This window comes from Theobroma cacao, chromosome 10 (assembly GCF_053813885.1).
Source record: "Theobroma cacao isolate CCN51 chromosome 10, ASM5381388v1, whole genome shotgun sequence".
Lineage (NCBI taxonomy): Eukaryota > Viridiplantae > Streptophyta > Magnoliopsida > Malvales > Malvaceae > Theobroma > Theobroma cacao.
The window spans coordinates 1,466,826-1,487,361 of record NC_142648.1 but is presented as its reverse complement, the minus strand read 5'-3'; the positions used below and the strand labels follow the sequence as shown (position 1 = coordinate 1,487,361).

Sequence of the window (20,536 nt, the reverse complement as noted above, 5' to 3'; positions counted from 1 at the left end):
ATTGATTTGCCCTATCCAATGGCTCATATTGGTTCTTGAGGAACCATGCTTTTGTTGCAGGGCAGCAGCTTACAATATTTGTTTCTCTCCTACAATATTTAGGCTAAGGCTTCAGGCTCCAGAGAACAGAGAAAAATGTTACATCCACATGGATAACTCAAATCATCAGAATGGAAATTGAACTAGCTTCTTTCACTCTCTGGTTAGGAGGAAACTAGAAATGATAAGGCTGGGAAAAATAAAAAGTAGAAAACTGACAGAAAAGGTAAAACATGACATAAGTTATTGCCTCATTGCACATACAAGAATCAAGAAAAGAAACTGCCTTATAGGCTATAGGATTTGGTGAAAACTACATGGAAAAATTAATCTTTCCAGGCCATGTACATGCATATGGATTAAGATCCTACCCTACGTGTCAGTTTATAATCACTTATCACTAATAATCAAGGTCAAAAATCAACTCAGACCTTATACCATGTTGAAAACCCAAGCCTGAATGAATACAAATGATGATACATAATGGTGAAAAACTTCAGACCCTCTCTTCCATTGCAGCTTTGGTTTCTTTGCCTCTACCTAATCTTCATGCTATCATCTTTCATATCCATGCTAGTGGGGTGAGGGTGATTTGATTAAAACCCTTATATAAATATATATATATATATATATATATGGTTTTTCCTATGAGGAAAAGGTTGTTTGTTTCACATATACCAAATTGGAAGGCAATTAAAACATCTGCTCAAGCAATAAAAGGCAACAAAGGGAAATCTTTTGCTTTCAAAGAAAACAATTAAAAAAGAATCCATGGCAGACCCCAATTAAATTAATCAATACATCTGCCGAAAGAGCCTCAAATATCATATGCATCTTTGACCATATGCTGATCGAAGAGAAGCCTCTATCCCACAAACCGCATGGATTTTGCTATGGGATCAAATTTTTAATTAATACTTACTATAGTGTGTATTTTTATTTTAATTTTGTTAATCATATGATATAAATAAAATACGATTTTATTAAAAAAAATTGGGAATGTATCCCTTGAAAAATAAGCATAAAAAGGGTTTGGTGTGACAGAGGGAACATGGAATGGGCCACAAAACCTTCATTAAAATAAGCAAACAACAAAATAAAAAAATTATTAATACTGCCACCCAACTTGTTGGGAATTTCTAAGAAGGGATAGCTGACCCACTACTAGTAAAAACCTTTTCCATGTGTCTGGTTGGGTTAGGGATTGGGGTCTACAATTTAAATAAATATCTACTTTTTTTTTGCATTTTCTCTCTTGATAATTAACTTTTTATATTATATAATTAATACCCAAAAATAAAATAAAAAGAAAGAAGGAAAATTTTAGTCTTTTTTTGAGCACTTAGCCTTTCTCTTTTATATTGGAGGCTCCCTCCCCCCTCAAACCACTTTCCTCTACAAGAGAAAAGAAGAAAGACAGAAGGCCTTTGATGGGAGAAGAGGAGGAGGAGGAGAAGAAGGAGCAGCTGCCTGCCTGCCTGCCGGGTTTTTACACTGCCAAGTACTAGAGGAGGCATCCAAAGGGATCGCATTGATCCTTTATTTTCAACCCTTTCTTCTTTCTCACAATTTTGGATCATGCTATCCCTTTGGATTTCTCCTTTGGTTAGCTTTCAAAGATATAAGAACATGGTGGTGCACTCTTTCCCTTTCCCCATGCATTGAACAACAAGAGAATCCGATGATGACTCGACCATATGAAACTCATCAGAGAAGACGAAGAACAATGCAAAAAAAAACATGTCCCAAAATCAGGTATGAACAACTTTGATGTATATCTTCATCACTTAGATATCTTTGTCTTCAAAGAAACCAAACCTTTTGTTGTCTATGTTCTGTAACTTTTTCTTGCATGAGTTTTCACTTAGGTTTTGGTAGGGGTTTCTTCCTTTTTCTTGGCTTTATGGGAAACATCCCCTTATTGCATATGTTACACACCTTCTCCTTCTTTTCTCTCCTTTTCTTTTCTTTTCCCTATGTACTGATTAAGCTTAAGTTAAAGCAATGAAATCCATCATTCAAACCCAAAATCCTAGATGATGAACACATTGGATCTGATTTCTTTTATAGCTAGGCCCTAGATAACGGAGATCGGTCCCCCCCCCACCCCCCCCCCCCCCCCCCCCACCCCAAAAAAAAAATTGTTAGAAGCTATCTGTAGTTGTTCACAGTTGTCATGACTGTGATTTTCTTCACTTATTTTATAAAAGCAACATGCTTTCTTTTCTTATTCTCATTTTTTTCCTCAGCAACATGAAAGTGAGATGATGATAACCCTGTCAGGATCTTCCACAGATTTGCATCTCTAGGACCCCAAAACATGCAGGCTTAGAAGGATCTTGTTTCCTCATCATGTTCTTTTTAGAATCCCCTGGGTTCATCAGAACATGTAATCTGAAGCAAATTGATTAAGGTTTGGTTGAGTGAATATATGTTTTGTCTCTTGGAAGAAGGCATGGCCCCTGTCCATATGAATTAATCATCATTTTTTACAGTCATTATGAATAAAACAGTGCCTGAAATCAAAGACAATAACTTGTACATGCCTTGGACTACAATTTCTTCACCCACCCAACCCCCCCCCCCCCCCCCCCCCCCCCCCCCTCCCATTTCTGGAAAACTTTTTGATCATTACATATATACTTCCAACAATTTGGTTTACCTTTCTGATAAAGTAAACAAATAGCCTGTCATGAAATTTTGTATGGTTTTTGTGGCTGATAACCTAAGTTTAAGCTGACAAAACATTTTGCTTTCCGCTGGCCTAAACAGTTTCTTATAGAGAGCTATGAGAGATGGATGGAATTGTCCTAGGAAAAACAGGCTAGCTTGAGCCAACACCATATGCCAGTGGCCCTGAGTGATCAAGACTCCAAAATCACATGCTTATAGGACTTTTAATTAGAATCCAAGGCAGTGAAAGATGGTATTTAAGGACTTCTTTTTTTATTTCTTTTTTTTTTCTCCCCACTTTGGGGCCTCACATTAAGTGTCCCAAAGGCAAAGGAATACACTCATGTGATTTCAGACCTTAAAAAAATTCCTATAAACCTTGCTCTAATTTTTTTTTAAAGGGTATTTTTTATTTTTTCTTCTTCTTGATCCCTCCAAGCACATGACACCCAACATTCTAATATCTTACCTTATATTTATCCCTTTTGTCACATGGCCCCAACAATACTAACTACCTATTTGCTCTATCAATCCAAGCATTGTGTATCTGTGTCATTATAATAATATCCTTCAAAAAAGAAAAATGGAAGGGATATCATTTCCTCAAATGAAGAAACAACAAGCATCTTCCTTGAAGGAGAAGCAGCAAACACTAACCCTTGAAATGGGGCTTTTACCATACAAGTTAAGACATTTCAATATCAATTGATCACTAGCTGTAAGCTATTAGAGTGGCAACTAATACATGAAAATAATCAGACCTGAATATCAGACAGGCTTAGAGAGATCTCACTCCTTGGAGTAAACTCTTCTTTTCTTTACTGTAATTTACAAAACCAAGTCCTTTTTTTCTGGTTCAATGTATCATTTCTGTTCTAGTGACAATATTGTACTCATCTTTCAGAATATAATAATAATGTTTCTACTGCGTTAAAGTCTTTGAGCATGAACAGAAACTCCACTTTTTCTTTGTAAGTTCAACGACAATGTATTTGTTTCTTCACATTTTATGAGAAATATTGTCTCTTCAAATGTGCATTTGTGTGCGTGCCTCAGGCCTCTTGGAAGCTTCCTATTACTAGGCTATAGCTTTTTCCTTTGAAATGGCTAACCAGGGATTAAAAAAAGTTAATTTGCAGATTTGAACCAAAAGAGAAAGAAACATGAGAAGGACTGAATGAGTTGAAGTTTCCTATGTCCATTGTTCTTGAAGAACAAAGCCCTGGTCTGTTGATATGATCATTTTTTTTTCCGGTTTAGTAATAACAAAATGAGTTAAATTCTTTGATGGAAATGATATGAAAGTTGAAAATGGCAAGCAAAAAATGGGGGTCCCCTAGGCTCAGAGGGAAGAATTTTTTTGGACATTAAGAGTGTACAAATTGTCCTTTGAATATGAAATATGTAGTCCAAATGTCTCCTCCTGGGACTACACATGCTGTATGAAGGACACATAAACTGCCAAAAGAAAACCATGGATATGAATTTTTCAAAGTCGCTGGAAGAGAAGGACTGGATGCTCCTTGCCTGGGGACCCAGCACCTTGACTTGCCTTCCATATTCAAACTATTATACCAACCCAAATTTTCTTCCTCCTTCCCCCTTTTAATTATCTGCTTTGTGAAACACATTTTCATTCTGTAGTCATGAATTGAAACTTGTTAGACATTTTTTGGGATGTACTCATCAATGTGTGGAAAGTGGTTAACCTTGTATCGTTATTTTCAAACCAATGTTTCTGTAATCCGTTCCAATCCCTCCTTCCCACATTTCTACCATTGACTCTGATTAGTTTGGACAAATAATTGTATCATCAAACATGTGGAACTTATTAAATATATGTTAATTAACTTTGGCTCTGAATTATTAGTTTGGGGTTCAAAGATTTATTAAGGAGAAAAATTAAAATTCAATTAATCATACAAATCCCATTCATTGTTAGACACTGAAGCCACATCAGAGATTTGCAGATGCCTTCAATTAATGGAACTAATAATTGAATCAACAGCGTGCAGAACTTAATTATCCTGATAGCTCCGCGCGCTACCAATAATGCCTACTACTGCTCCTAAGATTTTCTTCTTAATGCTTATGACCAACTCACATGACAACAGTCTGTTGAAGCAGATTGGCAAATCTAAATTCAACTTATAAAAAAGGATGGGCCAGCCATGGCTGTTGGGAAGATTCTGCAACATGGATCCTCCAATTCTATGGTAGTTTTGAATCCTTGTTGGTATGATATCATTCGAAGGAAAATAAAATTCATGGTCTCTTGATATACTTGCTAATGTTGAATGTAAACACAATCTGCATAGAGTCTTCTGCACCATCATGCTGTATTTGACTGGCTTGGCAACCTCATCCTCCTGCATCACGCTGAAGGGATGACTTTTGTGGGAGCCAAGTCTTTGGCCAGAGATGAAAAACAGCCCCACCTGGTATCATTTTGTCTGTAAGATTGATAGAAATTAAGATTCAGATCCCAAAGACTTTTCTTTTTTTATTCTATTAATTTACAAGCAATAGAACCCCAAATCTTATCTTATATTAAGTAAGGCCTCAACTAGAGGCCTTTGGATATAGAGTCTAAAATTTTATGACTTCTCTCTGTCTGACCCCAATATTTGGTATACTTTTGCTAGAAAGTCTGTCAAAAAAAACATACATATTCAGATAGGAGGGAACATGGTGGCTCTCAGCACCTGGAAATGGGGCGGTATCCCTTCAGGCTTTAAGCTCAAAGGACTGAGAAGACAAAAATGCAAGCATGGAGACAGATACAAGAATCTTATGACCCAGCAGAACAATTCATGACAGGAGAAATTGACTGCCTAGCTACCTCCATAATGAGGGAGCTTTTATATTATACAAGACAGAAACCAGCTTCCTTCCATAAATGTCGTGTATTCCATCTTCCAATGAATTATTGGTAGCATAAAAAAAAAAGGAAAAACTATAACACTGATCAGTGTATACATAATTTCTTCTCGACACACGTGTGTAGCTAATTATAAGAAAAATTCTCTGTTCCATATGATCACGTATAACTGTCAAAAGAATGCGAGAGCTTGAGTTATCTTCTATTTCTGTTCTTGTATCAAAAAATTTCAGATTTTATGAAGTGTTGGGTAGGATTTCAGCAAGGATGTAACTAAATGGTCCACAAGGTTTGTTTGAAAACATGTGTTCTGTCTGTAATTATGTTTCTGAAAAGATCTTCAGATGGAAGGCCTTCGTCTTTCTAGTCAACCAGGCAGGCAGGCACCCACCACAGATATTGGCAATCTGGCAATGCCTATGGCTATATAGTAGATGCCTACTAAATTAAGCCCCATCGTCTATCTATATAGTTTACCAAGCTATATAGCAGCTATGCTGCATGCACGGACTCTTCACTTCACTCTAACACACTCGTGGTCCGACACTAACATCCTCAAATTAAGCGTAAAATATTGTCAAAAACGTACCCTGTCCGACATGCTATCCCAAATTAAGATAGTATATATCAGTACTGCACGTGAATTCTTCATCAAATAATGAAGAATGATACATGGAAGGTAGAGGGTATTCCAATGGTGCCTTCGATATATAGGATCTGCAAAGTCCTTTTCAAGCAGATTTATCATATTTTGCAGCATTTGCAACCGCTGATCAGTTGTATTCCACTGAGTTCTACTTTGCTTCCTCTCCAATGAACTTTCTCAATCAAAGGAGCTCCGAAAAAAGGATCATCCTATTTGTCTAACAGCACCCATGTCTTCCCCACTTCAGTCCTCTTAGCACTTTCAATCCATTGAAAAGTTGGGATATATCAGCTTCACAAACTTAAATTATTGAAGACATATCAGCTTCACGAACTTCAATAATTAAACACAGCAACATCGATGGATACTGGTTATCAGCAAGTATATAAATACCATCAAAATAATGACCATAGGTCTTATTTGCCTAGTGGATAGATGTGGGGTACCTAGTCTTTTGAGGGGTGAGAAGCAACAAGTCCAAGCTTCTTCAATTCACTTACGTTACCTCCCTTGGATTCTGTCCATTGGATTCAAGAGGGGAAAAAAATGAAAAAACAAAAACAAAGATTATGTAAGAAACTTAATTGGACAGGAAAATTATCAGCTTGACCCATTTGGGTTACTGGTTTTTTTTTTCTACAGAAATTTTCAGAGTTTGGAATGTATCTGCAACTGTTTTCTGAAACACCCTTCAGTAAATGTTCTTTGGAGTGTTTGCAGCTGGCATGGCAGCAGCAGGACACAATTAAAACATAAGCTTGGCATTTACAATACTAACAAAAGACCATATATAGCTTTATGAGCAGGGCCAAGTTTTTTTTTTTTTTTTGGACAATGACAATGATGAACAGCAGTATTGGGAAAAGGCCACCAGCTACAGTTGCTACGGCTATCATTGCCAGAGTGGAAGAGCATCAGTCCATGGAAGCTGAGTCTGCACATCTTTGGTTCTTTCTTTGATGGTCTGAAGATTTTTCAACCTCCCCACCCTTCAAAATTGCAAGTCAAAATGGTTTCTTTGGAAGTTTTTCTTTTAACAGTTGCTGTTAAAAGATCTCAGTTCCAGCATGCACCTATCTTCACACCCTTGACTTAAAAAAACAAAAGTAACATGAAAGATTTAGTCAAATACTTGACTTAAATGATAACAAGGAATAAAAAGGACATAGTATAATACAAATATCTATACCTATATACATAACTTTATCCAATTTATTACATATATATATATATATACAGGATTTAATCAAATAAAAAGGAACTAGAATAATTAATTTAGTCAAAATATGCACATTGATCAGATTGTACCGAATATGAACCTACAAATAAATGCTTTCAATGGCTGCTTTTTTTTATCTTTTTACATATATTTGATCTAGGGAATTATTAGTTTCCTTTGAAATGATGCTTTTGTCTTTTTATTTTTCTTATATAAAAAATGAATAACGTAAATTAAAAAATCAATAAAAGGGAATCTTATATATTAAATATTAATAAAAAATATTACACCCAATTTCTAAACTGACCCTAAACAAAATTATTTGGGTAAATAAACCAAAATTTAGTTGTCCAAAGCACTTCCCATAACCCAAAAATGGATCCTTTGCCAACTGCCATCCTTTGAAACCCTTTTGATTTGGAGCCCCTGGAAGCTGACCCTCACACCAACCCTTCCCAAAAACCGGCAAAAACCTGCAAAAAAGAGAAGAATAAAAAAATGGCTACATTTTCCATTAACAGCTACACTTTCTCTTTCAATCTCCAAATCTTCATCTTTCTATTCCTTGCAGCAAAACCCATTTCCTCATTTGCCCAACAAGCCCTTGATAACAACCCAAGCTTTAGTCCCCACATTTCCCTCTTTGGTGATGCCAGGGTTGAAGATGGAGGCTCCCATGTTCGGCTCACGCGGCCTCACGCGCCAAGTTCTGGACTTTTGTTGCTGGAGAAGCCCTTCAAGTTCGCCGACGAAAGGAATGTGGGTAGGCCGACGTCGTTTGCAGCTGAGTTTTCCTTTTCTTTGTCTCCTGGTAACGGTGATGGTTTAGCTTTTGTTCTTATTCCTAATGGTTTTCAGACAAGGTTTCAGGATCAAGGGTATTTTGGCCTTTTTGGTGAAAATAGGTTCCTGGGTATTGAATTTGATACAAAGAAAGATGATAAAGTTGGTGACTTGAATGCAAATCATGTAGGAATTGATGTTGGAAGTCTTGAATCTGTTAAAGTTAGCAATTTGTCATCTCTGAATTTGGTGTTAAACAATGGGGAGATATTGAAATCCTGGGTTGATTATGATTCAAGCTCCAAACTTTTACAAGTTAGATTGAGTAAATTGAATGACAAGAGGCCTTTCACTCCAATTCTAGCATACCGTATTGATTTGTTTGAAATGTGGGGTAATGAGGATGTTTTTGTTGGTATAATATCAACAACCAACGAGGAATCTTCACAGAGTAGTAGCAATGTTTATTCATGGAGATTTAGGGTAAGGGATGTTTCTAGTTGGATGCATTCATTGCCTGCGGATCCACGAGGTTATGTGGATAAGGATAGTCAGGAATTTAGAGCTGAAAGGAGTAAGTTTTGTGCTTTGACAATTTTAGCTGGGTTAATTTTTGCTACCGGCTGTGGAGCCTTGTTGGCTTTTGTGATGCTGTTTATGTGGGCAATTATGGTTAATAGGCACACAGTATTCCCGGTTGAGTGTCAAGCAGGTCCTGACGATTTCAGGTATGAGAAGGTCAATGTGATTGTGGAGAAGGATGATCAAGGTGATAAGGATTAGAAGATGGAGCTTATTATGTTAGGATGTGAATTTTCAGTTGTTGTTGTTCTTACTAACTTATATGCGACAAACATTGTATTTTGTTTTTGTGCATTGTTGTATGTAGCTGTAATGCATTGTAGTCCTGTTTTCACTGGAGCACATTCTGATGTATGAAAACCATTTTAAGACATATAAGTGTAACCCTTAATGCCACTAATAGCAATTTTGTTGCTCAGATCTAAGGCATATGGTATATTTTTCAAATTGCAAAGGTCTGTTGCTTAGACTTAAGGTGTATCTTTTATATGCTTCTTTGAAATTCAAGAAATATCAGCAAAAGTTCAGCAATATGAAGAAATGCTTCTTGTGATAGCTCATAATCTTATTGACAAGGTTGCCAGTAGTCAAACCATAAGCATATAGTTCATCTGAATTGATTGTGTTTTAGCATTGCTAAGCCTGTTAAATCATCTTACCTCAGCCCAACCCCCCCCCCCCCCCAACCCTTCCCACAGACCATGGCCTTTCTAGTACTGAATCTATATAAAGAGTGCTGTTTTACGAAACCTTATTAATCTTTTTTCTGACTTTTCCATAATCACCTTTCATTATCATTGGTATATACATTCCAATCTTTCATTAATGCATGCTTAGTTCTACCAGCTAATGTGAATACATCCTTAATAATGCATCACTGCTATCAAGGTGCTTTATCAGGTTTCTGGATCTGATTGTAGACTCTTAATTTGGATTTGTGGAAGCATGACTTTGTTTGCACGCACTGTTCTTTAGACTCCCTTATAACTCTGATTTTATATATTTGCATAAGGAAGTACAACTCTACACTTCCCCTTCTCCAATCTTCTTGGAGTTGCGGTAGGATTAAACAGAGGATCGGTTCTCTAACTAATGCTATATGATTGTATCCTCCTCCCATGTATAACTCAACCTTGTTATCAGTCCAAATTGATCATATTAGATTGAAATTTTGATGCTGACAGTTTGACAACAAAGACACTGGTAAAGGGCTGTTTAGTCCCAAGGATTAATGAAATTTTTTATGCTTAATGCTCTTATTTCACTTGCTTCTCATGCACCCCTAGCATTTCTTTTTTTGGCTTGCTTCATTGGATTACAGAAGAATCTATTTGTTCCCCCTTTCTACTTTTTCCATTTCTTTTCACTGTCCCTTTATTCTTTCAACAATGCCCATACTACCTCCATTGATAAGGGCTGAAATCTTGCTTCTTTCTTGTTAAATGGTGAAAAGTCTTGTTTCCTTTTCAATCTACTGATTAAGCTTTATACATAGAGAAGAGATTATATTATAGAACAGAGGATAAGTTGTTTATCCTCTTTCTTCTAGCCTGCTGGATTTCAGAACTTCTGCCAATATCTGAGATAATTACTGATCTGTTAAAATAATTCAGCAGAATACTTCTTATGGCTAAAACATGAACTAATTGCAGAAGAACACCTATCGTTAAACAGTCTCTTAATCACATCGCTTAAATTTATATAATTTTACAAAAAAAACCATATTTCTTTATGATTATACAATCACAAAATTGTTATATTAGGTATGTAAAACAAAGTATATGTTCTTGCCAACTAAACACGAGCTTAGGCAGACTGGATGTCACCCTTTGACTTGCCCCTTAATAGTTTCGGCTTGTAACCAGTCTTTAACATCTGCTCAACCTCCTCGATTTGCAGCCCTTTGGTCTCAGGTACTAAGCAGTAGATGAAAATCAATGTAATGAAACAAATTCCGGCAAACAGGCCAAAGGTGCCAGCGGAACCAAGAGCTTTCGTCAGGGATAAGAATGTCTCACTAACAATGAGATTGGAGATCCAGTTAGAAACAGCAGCCAGCCCTCCACCAATGCCTCTATACCTCAGTGGGTAAATCTCAGAGTTGACAATCCATGGGACAGTTCCCATTCCAGGTGAGTAGGAAATGATGTAAAGTCCTAGGAGAACGACTGCCAGGAATCCAAATTTGCTTGGGCAACCATCCTTGAACCAAGTACGATGTTGTCCGCGGCATGAATCCCTTAGGTCTGTGCTGAATTCCAGGCATGTTCCAGGAGAGTACTGAACAAAAGATGTTTAATAGCAATCAATATAAAATGTTATGCAGTTAAGAAAGGTATCCTGATACTAATTTAACCAAGATTCAACCAACGGAAATGATATAAATTATATTAAATTCGGATTAATCAATGACCGAAAAAGGTAAGTATACTTGCCTCATTTGCCCCATTAGCGCAGAAGCCACAACCAGCTTTCAAGCAAGACATGCAGTTCCATGATGAGGGTTTAGGAGCTGACAAATAACTAGGACATGTAGCATTGGTAGGAAAGTTGGTGTCTAACTGGTTGATTTTGGGAGCATGGTTGGCAGCTTCAAGGAACACAAACGATAACGTCACAAGGCAAAGGATGATTGCAGCCATAGAAATAAGCATCAACCTCCTCCTCCCATATCTGTCAACAAAAGTCATACTGACGATAGAGCCAACAGCATTAAGACCAGAAGTAATCAGAGAAAGCGCCAGTGCTGTCTTTTTTGAAGCAAATCCAGCAAACTGAACTATTGTTGGGCTGTAATACATCACGGTATTGATGCCTGAGAACTGCTGAGCCACCTGAACAGTGATACCAGCATAGAGTCCCCTTCGGACTACAACATCGCTCAAAGCACCCTTCACCTTTTGTATCAGACCATCCCCAATGGCATGCTCATCAGCTTGTTCTGCTTCAACAGAGAGCTTCAAGGCATTCATCTCATCATCAACTTCATTAGCAGGAAATATTCTCTCTAGGATGGACCTGGCTTCTTCTACCTTGTCCTGAACATAATAAAAATCGATATTATTATTATTATAATTTTATACAAACTTAGCAACAATTCCTTTAACAAAAGTTTCAAGATTGCATCAATTAGGGGAAAGGTTTTGACCTGTCTGTAAAGCCATCTAGGAGACTCAGGAAGGGATAGCATCAAGATGAATTGAACCAAGGCTGGAACAGCGGCGATTCCAAGCATCCAACGCCAAGTCCAACTAGTCTGATACACAATTTCACAGTAAATTGGGTATTAATGTTTTCCACTGGAGAAACTGCATAGACTGTTCAATCAAACCTTCCACTGTACTTAAACTTCAAATGATAAGAAAAGATAATTTTCAAAGTGATTACAGTGCTTACCTTAGTGAAGGCCAGATTGATAAGGTAAGACAGAAACTGCCCTCCTGTAATTAGCAAACCATTTGTGCTAACTAGTGCACCTCGAATTCGAGCAGGGGAAGCTTCTGAAATATAAAGAGGAGCAGTCATTGAAGCCATGCCAACTCCTAAACCAACGAAAAACCTTCCAAGAATAATTATCCAGGGAGCTTGAGCTACAGCCATAATTATGGCACCCACAGCAAATAGCACATCAGCACCCAAAATTGATTTTTTCCTGCCAAACCTGTCGTTTACCCATCCTCCAAACGCAGCACCAGCAATGGCACCTGCTACTGCCATACTCACAATGGTTTCCTGCAAATCAACACATCATAAAACATTGAATCAGCAAGGGAAAACCAGTAATGGTGATGAACACTCTTTTCTTTCTACCTGCTGCATTTTCGTTAACATGAATCAGTATCTAACCTGTAACCATGTTTTCCGGTCAACTTGTTGGAAGTCCTCGCGGATATAGAGCAAGGCACCAGAAATCACTCCTGTATACCAACAATGGTTACAAATTAATCAACAGAATTCTAAGTGTATGACTAAAGATCATTAATTCTGTAGAATAGACCTCATGTTACCTGTGTCATAACCAAACAGGAGGCCTCCAATCCCAGCTGACAGCGCAAGCCTCATAATGTAAGGGGTCTTCCATGTTGTCTTCCAGCACTCAGTGAACTCTGTCTTGTCTGCTTTTTTGACACCACCTTCCACCATTTTCTCTGCTGTGAACCTTGATGGCAAGTTCAAAAGCAACCTGCAAGAGAAAAAACAGCAACAGAAAACTTTAGAGTTTGAATCTAAGATCCAATAACTTGTTCAGCTCCAGATCAAAGCTTTCCTAATTGATACAAATCATGGATGAATAACATAATGCTGCTCAATCCACATTACACAACATAACTTCCCAATAGTAAAATTTACCTATCATACATCAAAATCTGCACCAGACCATAATGCCAAGCAAAGAAAGTTCAGAAAACTTGAGAGAAAACCAAAAAAGAGGCATTAGATTGATCATTCTCGTCCATGCAAACTCCATTAGAAAGGCAAAGAATGCAAAAACTTTAATCATTCTCGTGTAAAACCAAAGAAGCCAAAAACACCCACAACCAGAAAAAAACACAAAAAAAAAAAAAGAAAAATCATTGCTATGAAACTTTGCTTCAAAAGAACAAAAACATTGAAGTTATAAACAAAACCTGAAAGAACAGAACCAAATCGACAATGCCTTTGGAAACACCAATGCTATCTTTGTCAGACTCTTAACCTCATAACCAAACTCATTTGCATGCAGAGGTTATCTATGGCTAATGGACTAAATTCCAGGCATTGTAAAGAATCTAATTCCTAGTTGAGTAGTATTTCGAGTTCCCATATGAAAGCCTGACACTGAAAAGTCCCAAGTTGATGTTAACTTTGTATTATCCAAAAATAAATAAATTAATTAAAGGGATAAAAAAATCAGTGATTAATTAAGATGGTGGGTTCAATTAAACTTCTTCATTGACTGTACTATAGGAATAATAGGATCTTTTAAAGTTATAATTATATTCTTTGAATAATTACTTAAAATATAGGATTTCAAGAATGCAAAGATGAACTATATATAATTTATTTGCCTTTGGTTCCTTTGTTACTTCCCTTTGATTGGATCTTTGCATTCTGGTTTACCACAGTGAAATGCAAAAATGCCATTGTCGTCTGGCCCCAATGCTCAACTCTTGGGCTTAAATTTGTTTCTAAGCTTAGTGAGAGTGGCCCATTTGATTGTGTTACCCAAGTTAAAAATTAAGTTATTCGATTTTTAAAAAGTGGATAATGATTTCGTGTGATAAAGAGATTGTTATAATATTTCACATCGGATAAGTAAAATTAAAATCTTTGATTATAAACATGAACATTGATATGTTCTAATAAATTAATTTTTTTTTTAAAATAATGACCGATGATGCTTACGTGTATCAAATCTCAAAAATTGATGCTATCAAACTACTTTTTTTGTTTGTTTTGATAATACACACTTAAATTGAAATTGATGCTGACAGCCTAACCATAAATACACCATTGATAGTTGCTCTTGCATGAAAGTCCAAAAGGTTATTTCTTTGTTTGGTACCTTTCCCTTTTTCCCTTTTCCCTTTTCTTGCATGCTTCATTTGACTGCAAATAAATATCCTCTACCTATCTTCTCCTATTCTTTGGACAAAACCCACAAATTAAATCAATTTAAATTAAGTAACGTAAGATAATTTTTTTTATTTTTTATGTAATATTTAATTCGATGAAATAATTAATTAAAGGAATGTAAATGTCAAGAATATTCTTCTTAAAAGCTACACTCACTTTGATGTATTCCCAAATGACTAATTATTTCATTAGTCAAATGAACAATTCCACCCTTTGATTCCAAGTTTCAAACCCTAAATCATGAAAGCAACTAGGCAGAATAATATCTACCTTTTTTCATAACTGAAAATCATGAACAAAATTGGCTGACGATTCCTTTTGATTAAAAGTGGTTTAATTCCCCTTTTTTTCAATGTTAATAATAATTAGTGGGAATAAGGGGAATAGAGTCTCCAAATATGAACGGTTAGGAATTCTTAGGTTTTATTCTTTGGGGTCTACAAATAAATAATAATAATAATAATAATAATAATAATAAAGAAGATATGCCACACAATTTGTATACGATGAAACTCCTCCTCCCATCAATTTGTAATGAATAAAGAGCTTTTCTTATGGGTTGGGACTCTTTTTTATTCTATGATTTTATGATAAGATAAGAAATTTTACGAGGTAGAAAATTAAAATTACGATCTCGTTTCGATTTAAGTTAAACCGAACTCGAACCAATTGAAATATTTATTAATGCTTACTAGAAAAGATGGGAGGATATATTTATGACTAAAAGATGAAGAAATTGCACCAAAAATCTATTAATTATTATAATTTTTTGCCTAATTATTTATTTATTTTAATAATCAAGGACAATGACCATAAATGAATGGTAGGAAACTACTACGAAGCACTGGAATTTGGTCCTTGGGTCTACAATGCTAAGTGCTCCCTTTAGATAAAAATTCCTCTTTTCATCAATTTATACTCTTTTTATACCCTTATGATAAAATATGATATTAAAAAAAATGCAAAGTCAACAAGAAAATATTATAATAATTTACCCGAATAAGATACGATCTCATCTTTACCATTCGAGTTAAGTTAAATCGAACCAATTGAAATTTGATTAGTATTTACTAAAAAAGATGGAAAAGATTGTGGAATGTCACAAACTTTAGTTCACATAATATTTTTTGGCGTCACAAGATATTTATTGACATGATTAAAAATTAATATTTAAATTTTTTTATTTTAAATGAAAACAAAAAATATGTGGAATCCAACCTCCTCGATTTGTTAAAGCCGTGATCAAGAAGAAGTCTTTTGTAATTAGAAGAGGAACAAAAGAAGCAAAAGTACATGGGGTGAGAATGAGTTTAGCTTTTTTAAAGGTCAGTTTATTACGGATCTCATATTAGTAAAAAATAAGATAAATTTTTTATATATAAATATGAATTTTTCATTATCTATCAAATACCTATTAAGTTTTTTTTTTTTAAAATTGAGTATATGGATCAATTATTTATAAATTTAAATAAGTTTTATTTTATAATTTGAGATTACATGAGGTTGAGTTTAAGTTTCAATCCATGACATTTGATATCAAAATAAATTTATTTTTTGAGTTGAAAACATAAACTCAAGATTTATAAATTTACTTAAATTTTATTTTCAGAGTTCAACTTGCACGAGATTGAATTTAAATTTCGAGTCGTGATATTTAATATTAAAATAAATTCAAATATTTATTGATGTGATGAATAAAAAAATCTTGAATATATAAATATAAATTTTTTATCATATATTTTTTAGATTGAAAACATGCATGAATCCATGATTTACGTGGGTTTAAGTTTGGATCGTGAGATAGGAAACTATGGTTGTTTTGCTTCTTTGGAGGACCAACAGATGTTCCTTGAAAACAGTAAAATCTAGTTTTCCTGGGTGGTTGGATTCTCTACTTGTCAACTAAACTTAAAACCCAATCTCCTCACACCCTTCTTCATCGTTGGACCATGTCGATCATCAATGATCAATGCCATTGGAATATCAATGATTTACAAAAGGATGAAACTTGTCATGATTTTAGAGCAGTTATGGCCATAAAGCAAGAAAATCTTGATCAACGATTGAAACAGTAGAAACACAATTAAAGAAAATATTTTATTCCGTTTTTAAGAAAATTTTAAACATATCCAAGAAAATGGACGCTGTCGCTGTCTTTTCATATATATGGGAAAATCAAGGGAGGCAGTAGCTTCAACATTAATGACACGCGCGTAAAGAGGGGCATCAGTTTGCTTCTTTGAAAAGAACCTAGATTTTCTATAATTGGTACACGAGGTTCTGTGCTGGCTGTGGTGATTTTTCGCGTTGAATTCCAGGGAAAAGCCAGAGAGAGAAATAGAGCTAGAATCAGAATACAAAAACTCTGGCTTTTATAAATATATTTGAAGAAGAGGGAGACCAAGGAGTGGAAAGAGAGGGCCTTCTGGGAGAGGGAAGAAAGAGAGAGTCAGACATGATAGCAGAGAATATAAATGAGGTGGAGAATGATAAGGTAGCTGTTGAGGTACCTGAAACTGCCCATCAAATTAGTACTGGTATGTTATTTTAGCCATTTTATTGTGAAAGATTGTTCTTTTCTTCTTCTTTTTGAAAATTCTGGGTTTTCTCCTTTGTTTTCTGTTGTTTTTTATTTTATATTTTGATGCTGCAACACTTTATTGTGAAAGATTGTTTATTTTGAATTCTGGGATTTATTTTCCTTATATTCTGCATGGTAATGGTTGGCTTATTGAATTCGTTTATGTAAAATGAAGCTAAATGAATAGAGAAAACGTATTCCATGGTTCTCTAATTTTGCTTTTGCCCAATTGTGAATCCATATTCCATAATGGTGAAGTAAACAGGAACCAATTCTCCATAAACTTTGAACTTTGGGTGGTTTTTTCATCTGATGATGTTGCGATTTCCTTTTGAGCTCATTTGACCCTTTTGGTGAGTTTCCAGATTCATGGTTCCAGGCAGGTTTTGTCTTGACCACTGGTATTAACAGTGTATTTGTATTGGGATATTCTGGGACCATCATGGTCCCTCTTGGCTGGGTAGGAGGTGTTGTCGGTTTAATTTTAGCCACGGCTCTATCATTATATGCAAATATGCTTGTTGCCAAGCTTCATGAATTTGGGGGAAGGCGGCATATCAGATACAGAGATCTTGCAGCATACATATACGGTATGAGCATAAGTAAAAGGAAGATTGTAGAATCTCATTTAGTATGGATCTTAATGTTGTAACTATTTATCTCATTTATGCTTGATTAGCATTTTTTTTCAACAGGTAGGAAAGCTTATTCTATTACATGGGCATTGCAGTATGTCAATCTGTTCATGATTAACATTGGATATCTCATTTTGGGTGGTTCTGCTTTGAAGGTAAGACCAGAATGACTAAATACACTTGTGTTTCTTGTCACATCTACTTTTTTATGTCAAAGGTAAATGCGAAAAAGGGTTGCAAAATATCTGAAAGAGTATTTGATAGCCTGCTATTCTGACATTCCTACCTTTTCTATGGTTATCTGCTATATCAATTCAAACTCTGTTTAATGATTTATATGAAGGTCATAGATATCAGAGTTAAAATTGCTTGAAGTTTCTTCCAAAATCTTTAACATATGAATTTGCAATGCAGGCTTGCTATATTCTTTTCAGGGATGACCATACTATGAAGCTTCCATACTTTATTTCCATAGCTGGATCTGTCTGTATTCTGTTTGCCATAGCAACACCCCATCTGTCATCTTTAAGAATATGGTTAGGATGTTCAACAGTGCTGAGCCTGATATATATCATTGTGGCATGCGTGTTGGCAGCTAAAGATGGTAAGTTCTATTATTTGATATTCATGCTGTCGTGTTTTATTTACCAGATTGAAACTTTCTTCCGATACACAAACATTCTTGTAAAGAATAAGCCTTAATATGCAATGACCCCTAGTCAATGAGAAGCTTCCTTACAAAGTAGAGAAAATATTCAAGCCCTTTGGCAATTTGGTTCTGTTGTGTGAAGTACATATAAAAATTCAAGCCTCAATTTAATTGCGGCATGATGTTTGGGTGGGTTACCTGCCTCTAAACCAGCATTTAAGTTTGCCAGCTTTACATAATTCTAAAAAGTGGGTTCTCCAAGAGGGGAAAAGTAATACTGACCTTTTATCCTATTTAGGTCAGTGTTATCCTGTGGGAACCACTATGTTGAATGTCTACTAGCTGGGTTTTTTTTTTGGAACCCTGATGAACTAAAAAAAGTTCATTTAGTTTCAGTCGAGTTTAATTTGGAACCCTGATGTGCTTTTTTTGTTGTTCTAATATTGCTTATGCAAATTAATAGTTTTTGCTGCATTTATATGGCAATAATGATGTCCATGCTGTTGTAGGAATCAAGGCACCACCCAGAGATTATGGCATACCAGGGACACCAACCAGCAGAATTTTTACAACCATAGGAGCATCTGCAAATCTTGTGTTTGCATTTAATACTGGAATGCTTCCAGAAATACAGGTGGGTCAGATTATTCTAATGAGTAAACTGTAAATCTTCTGCCTTCCAATGCACAGTCATAGAACCTTGATACTTCTTCCTTACCTCTATGACATAGTTTCACAGAAAAACCTTATTCTTTAATGTATTTGCACTTCAGAAAAAGTTTATATCTTTGCATGTAGCTTGTGCCAATGATGAGAAGAACACTCTTCTGAGTGCATGCATCTGGGAAGACGGGTCTTGAGGATATCTGTTGGCACTCAAATGGAAAGATGGGTTGGGTTAGGGTGGCTCCTAGATTTAAATCTTGCTCATTAAAAAAAATTCCTATGGAATTGGTCAAAATCATTGCTTTCCCACTCATTGAAGTTTGTTTCCTGTTCTGGTTTCTGCCTTCTAAGACATAGGTTGAATTCATGGCCATGTTGCATTCATTCCTTTCCCCCCCTTATTTTATCTCCTTCACTATTCTGACTACTGTCTTTCTGTATTTAATTTTGTCTCTGCTTCTGAAACATTGTTCTCATAACAGGCAACAGTGAGGGAGCCTGCTGTGAAGAACATGCTGAAAGCTTTGTACTTTCAGTTCACTATGGGAGTTTTACCGATGTATGCTGTTACCTTTATTGGCTACTGGGCTTATGGATCTTCAACATCAACATATTTGCTAAATAGTGTAAGTGGCCCAGTTTGGGTGAAGGCAGCTGCTAACATTTCCGCCTTCCTGCAATCGGTCATTGCTTTGCATGTAAGTATTCTTCTGTGTGTTTCCTGGTTTTCAATAATATTATTAACCATTTTTAGCAATGCTCCATGAAATCTGATTATCTTCCTTGGATGCTGTAGATATTTGCAAGTCCAACTTATGAGTATTTGGACACAAAGTTTGGAATTAGAGGAAGTGCCTTGAAATTTGAAAACTTATGCTTCAGAATTGCAGCAAGAGGTAGCTACCTTGCTATCAGTACACTGGTGTCGGCACTTCTCCCATTCCTTGGCGATTTTGAGAGCCTTACAGGGGCATTGAGCACCTTCCCTCTAACATTTATCCTAGCAAACCACATGTACCTAGTGGCAAAGAAGAACAAACTGATTTCTTCCCAAAAGCTCTGGCATTGGCTCAATGTTGCTTTCTTCAGCCTCATGTCTATTGCAGCAGCAGTTGCAGCTTTAAGGCTCATAGCTGTGGATTCCAAAGAATACCATGTATTTGCTGATCTATGATATCTACAAAGTCAAATCCTATTTACCAAGAATAACATCTCTATTATACATAGTTAGCAATTTCAGACTAGCATTCCCTGAATGATAGTTCGTTCTTCCATTTTCTTTCTCATTTGCCTCAAGTATGTAGGAATTGATTGATAAGCTATTCATTTAACTTGCATCCCCTTATTCAACCAACTGTTGACCCAAATTTCTTCTCTTTTATTGTTTTATTCTTTTGTTCTTTCAGCTTTTGATTCTCTTTTAATTTGGACCCTCGGTTTAGATTTACCATATCATAAATTATAAACTGGAGCAGCACTGAAATGTCATTCCAGATGTAAAAGCCCTATACATCAGACTTTTGAGAAATGGAGTGGCATGCTGAGTCCAAAGATACATGGACAAGT

General features: G+C 35.8%; 3 protein-coding genes and 1 long non-coding RNA gene across 5 annotated transcripts; 3 read left to right on the top strand and 1 right to left on the bottom strand.

The window, feature by feature from the left end:
• Nucleotides 1-1,356: 1,356 nt before the first annotated feature.
• Nucleotides 1,357-2,530, top strand: LOC18585965 (uncharacterized). Its single transcript, XR_001929676.2, has 2 exons — nucleotides 1,357-1,794; nucleotides 2,289-2,530. It is a non-coding gene; the product is annotated as an uncharacterized LOC18585965 (long non-coding RNA).
• A 5,243-nt stretch (nucleotides 2,531-7,773) lies between these two features.
• Nucleotides 7,774-9,241, top strand: LOC18585964 (L-type lectin-domain containing receptor kinase S.4-like). The gene has a single exon (XM_018128757.2). The coding sequence runs from the start codon at nucleotides 7,957-7,959 to the stop codon at nucleotides 9,022-9,024; it is 1,068 nt and encodes a 355-aa protein (XP_017984246.2). The 5' UTR covers nucleotides 7,774-7,956; the 3' UTR covers nucleotides 9,025-9,241.
• Nucleotides 9,242-10,420: 1,179 nt separating this feature from the next.
• On the bottom strand, nucleotides 10,421-13,620 carry LOC18585963 (inositol transporter 4-like). 2 transcript variants are annotated; one of them, XM_007009060.3, is made up of 7 exons: nucleotides 13,452-13,620; nucleotides 12,831-13,006; nucleotides 12,670-12,740; nucleotides 12,220-12,555; nucleotides 11,972-12,079; nucleotides 11,259-11,861; nucleotides 10,421-11,103 (listed from the first exon to the last, which is right to left on the bottom strand). In XM_007009060.3, the coding sequence occupies exons 2-7, from the start codon at nucleotides 12,964-12,966 to the stop codon at nucleotides 10,630-10,632; spliced, it is 1,728 nt and encodes a 575-aa protein (XP_007009122.3). In that variant the 5' UTR covers nucleotides 12,967-13,006; nucleotides 13,452-13,620; the 3' UTR covers nucleotides 10,421-10,629. The 2 variants fall into 2 exon arrangements, with proteins under 2 accessions (XP_007009122.3, XP_017985141.2); XM_018129652.2 differs by lacking the exon at nucleotides 13,452-13,620 and adding an exon at nucleotides 13,174-13,207.
• A 3,013-nt stretch (nucleotides 13,621-16,633) lies between these two features.
• Nucleotides 16,634-20,324, top strand: PROT1 (proline transporter 1). The gene is made up of 7 exons (XM_007009059.3): nucleotides 16,634-16,976; nucleotides 17,386-17,610; nucleotides 17,716-17,810; nucleotides 18,070-18,259; nucleotides 18,814-18,938; nucleotides 19,453-19,668; nucleotides 19,767-20,324. The coding sequence occupies exons 1-7, from the start codon at nucleotides 16,895-16,897 to the stop codon at nucleotides 20,142-20,144; spliced, it is 1,311 nt and encodes a 436-aa protein (XP_007009121.1). The 5' UTR covers nucleotides 16,634-16,894; the 3' UTR covers nucleotides 20,145-20,324.
• Nucleotides 20,325-20,536: the final 212 nt, after the last annotated feature.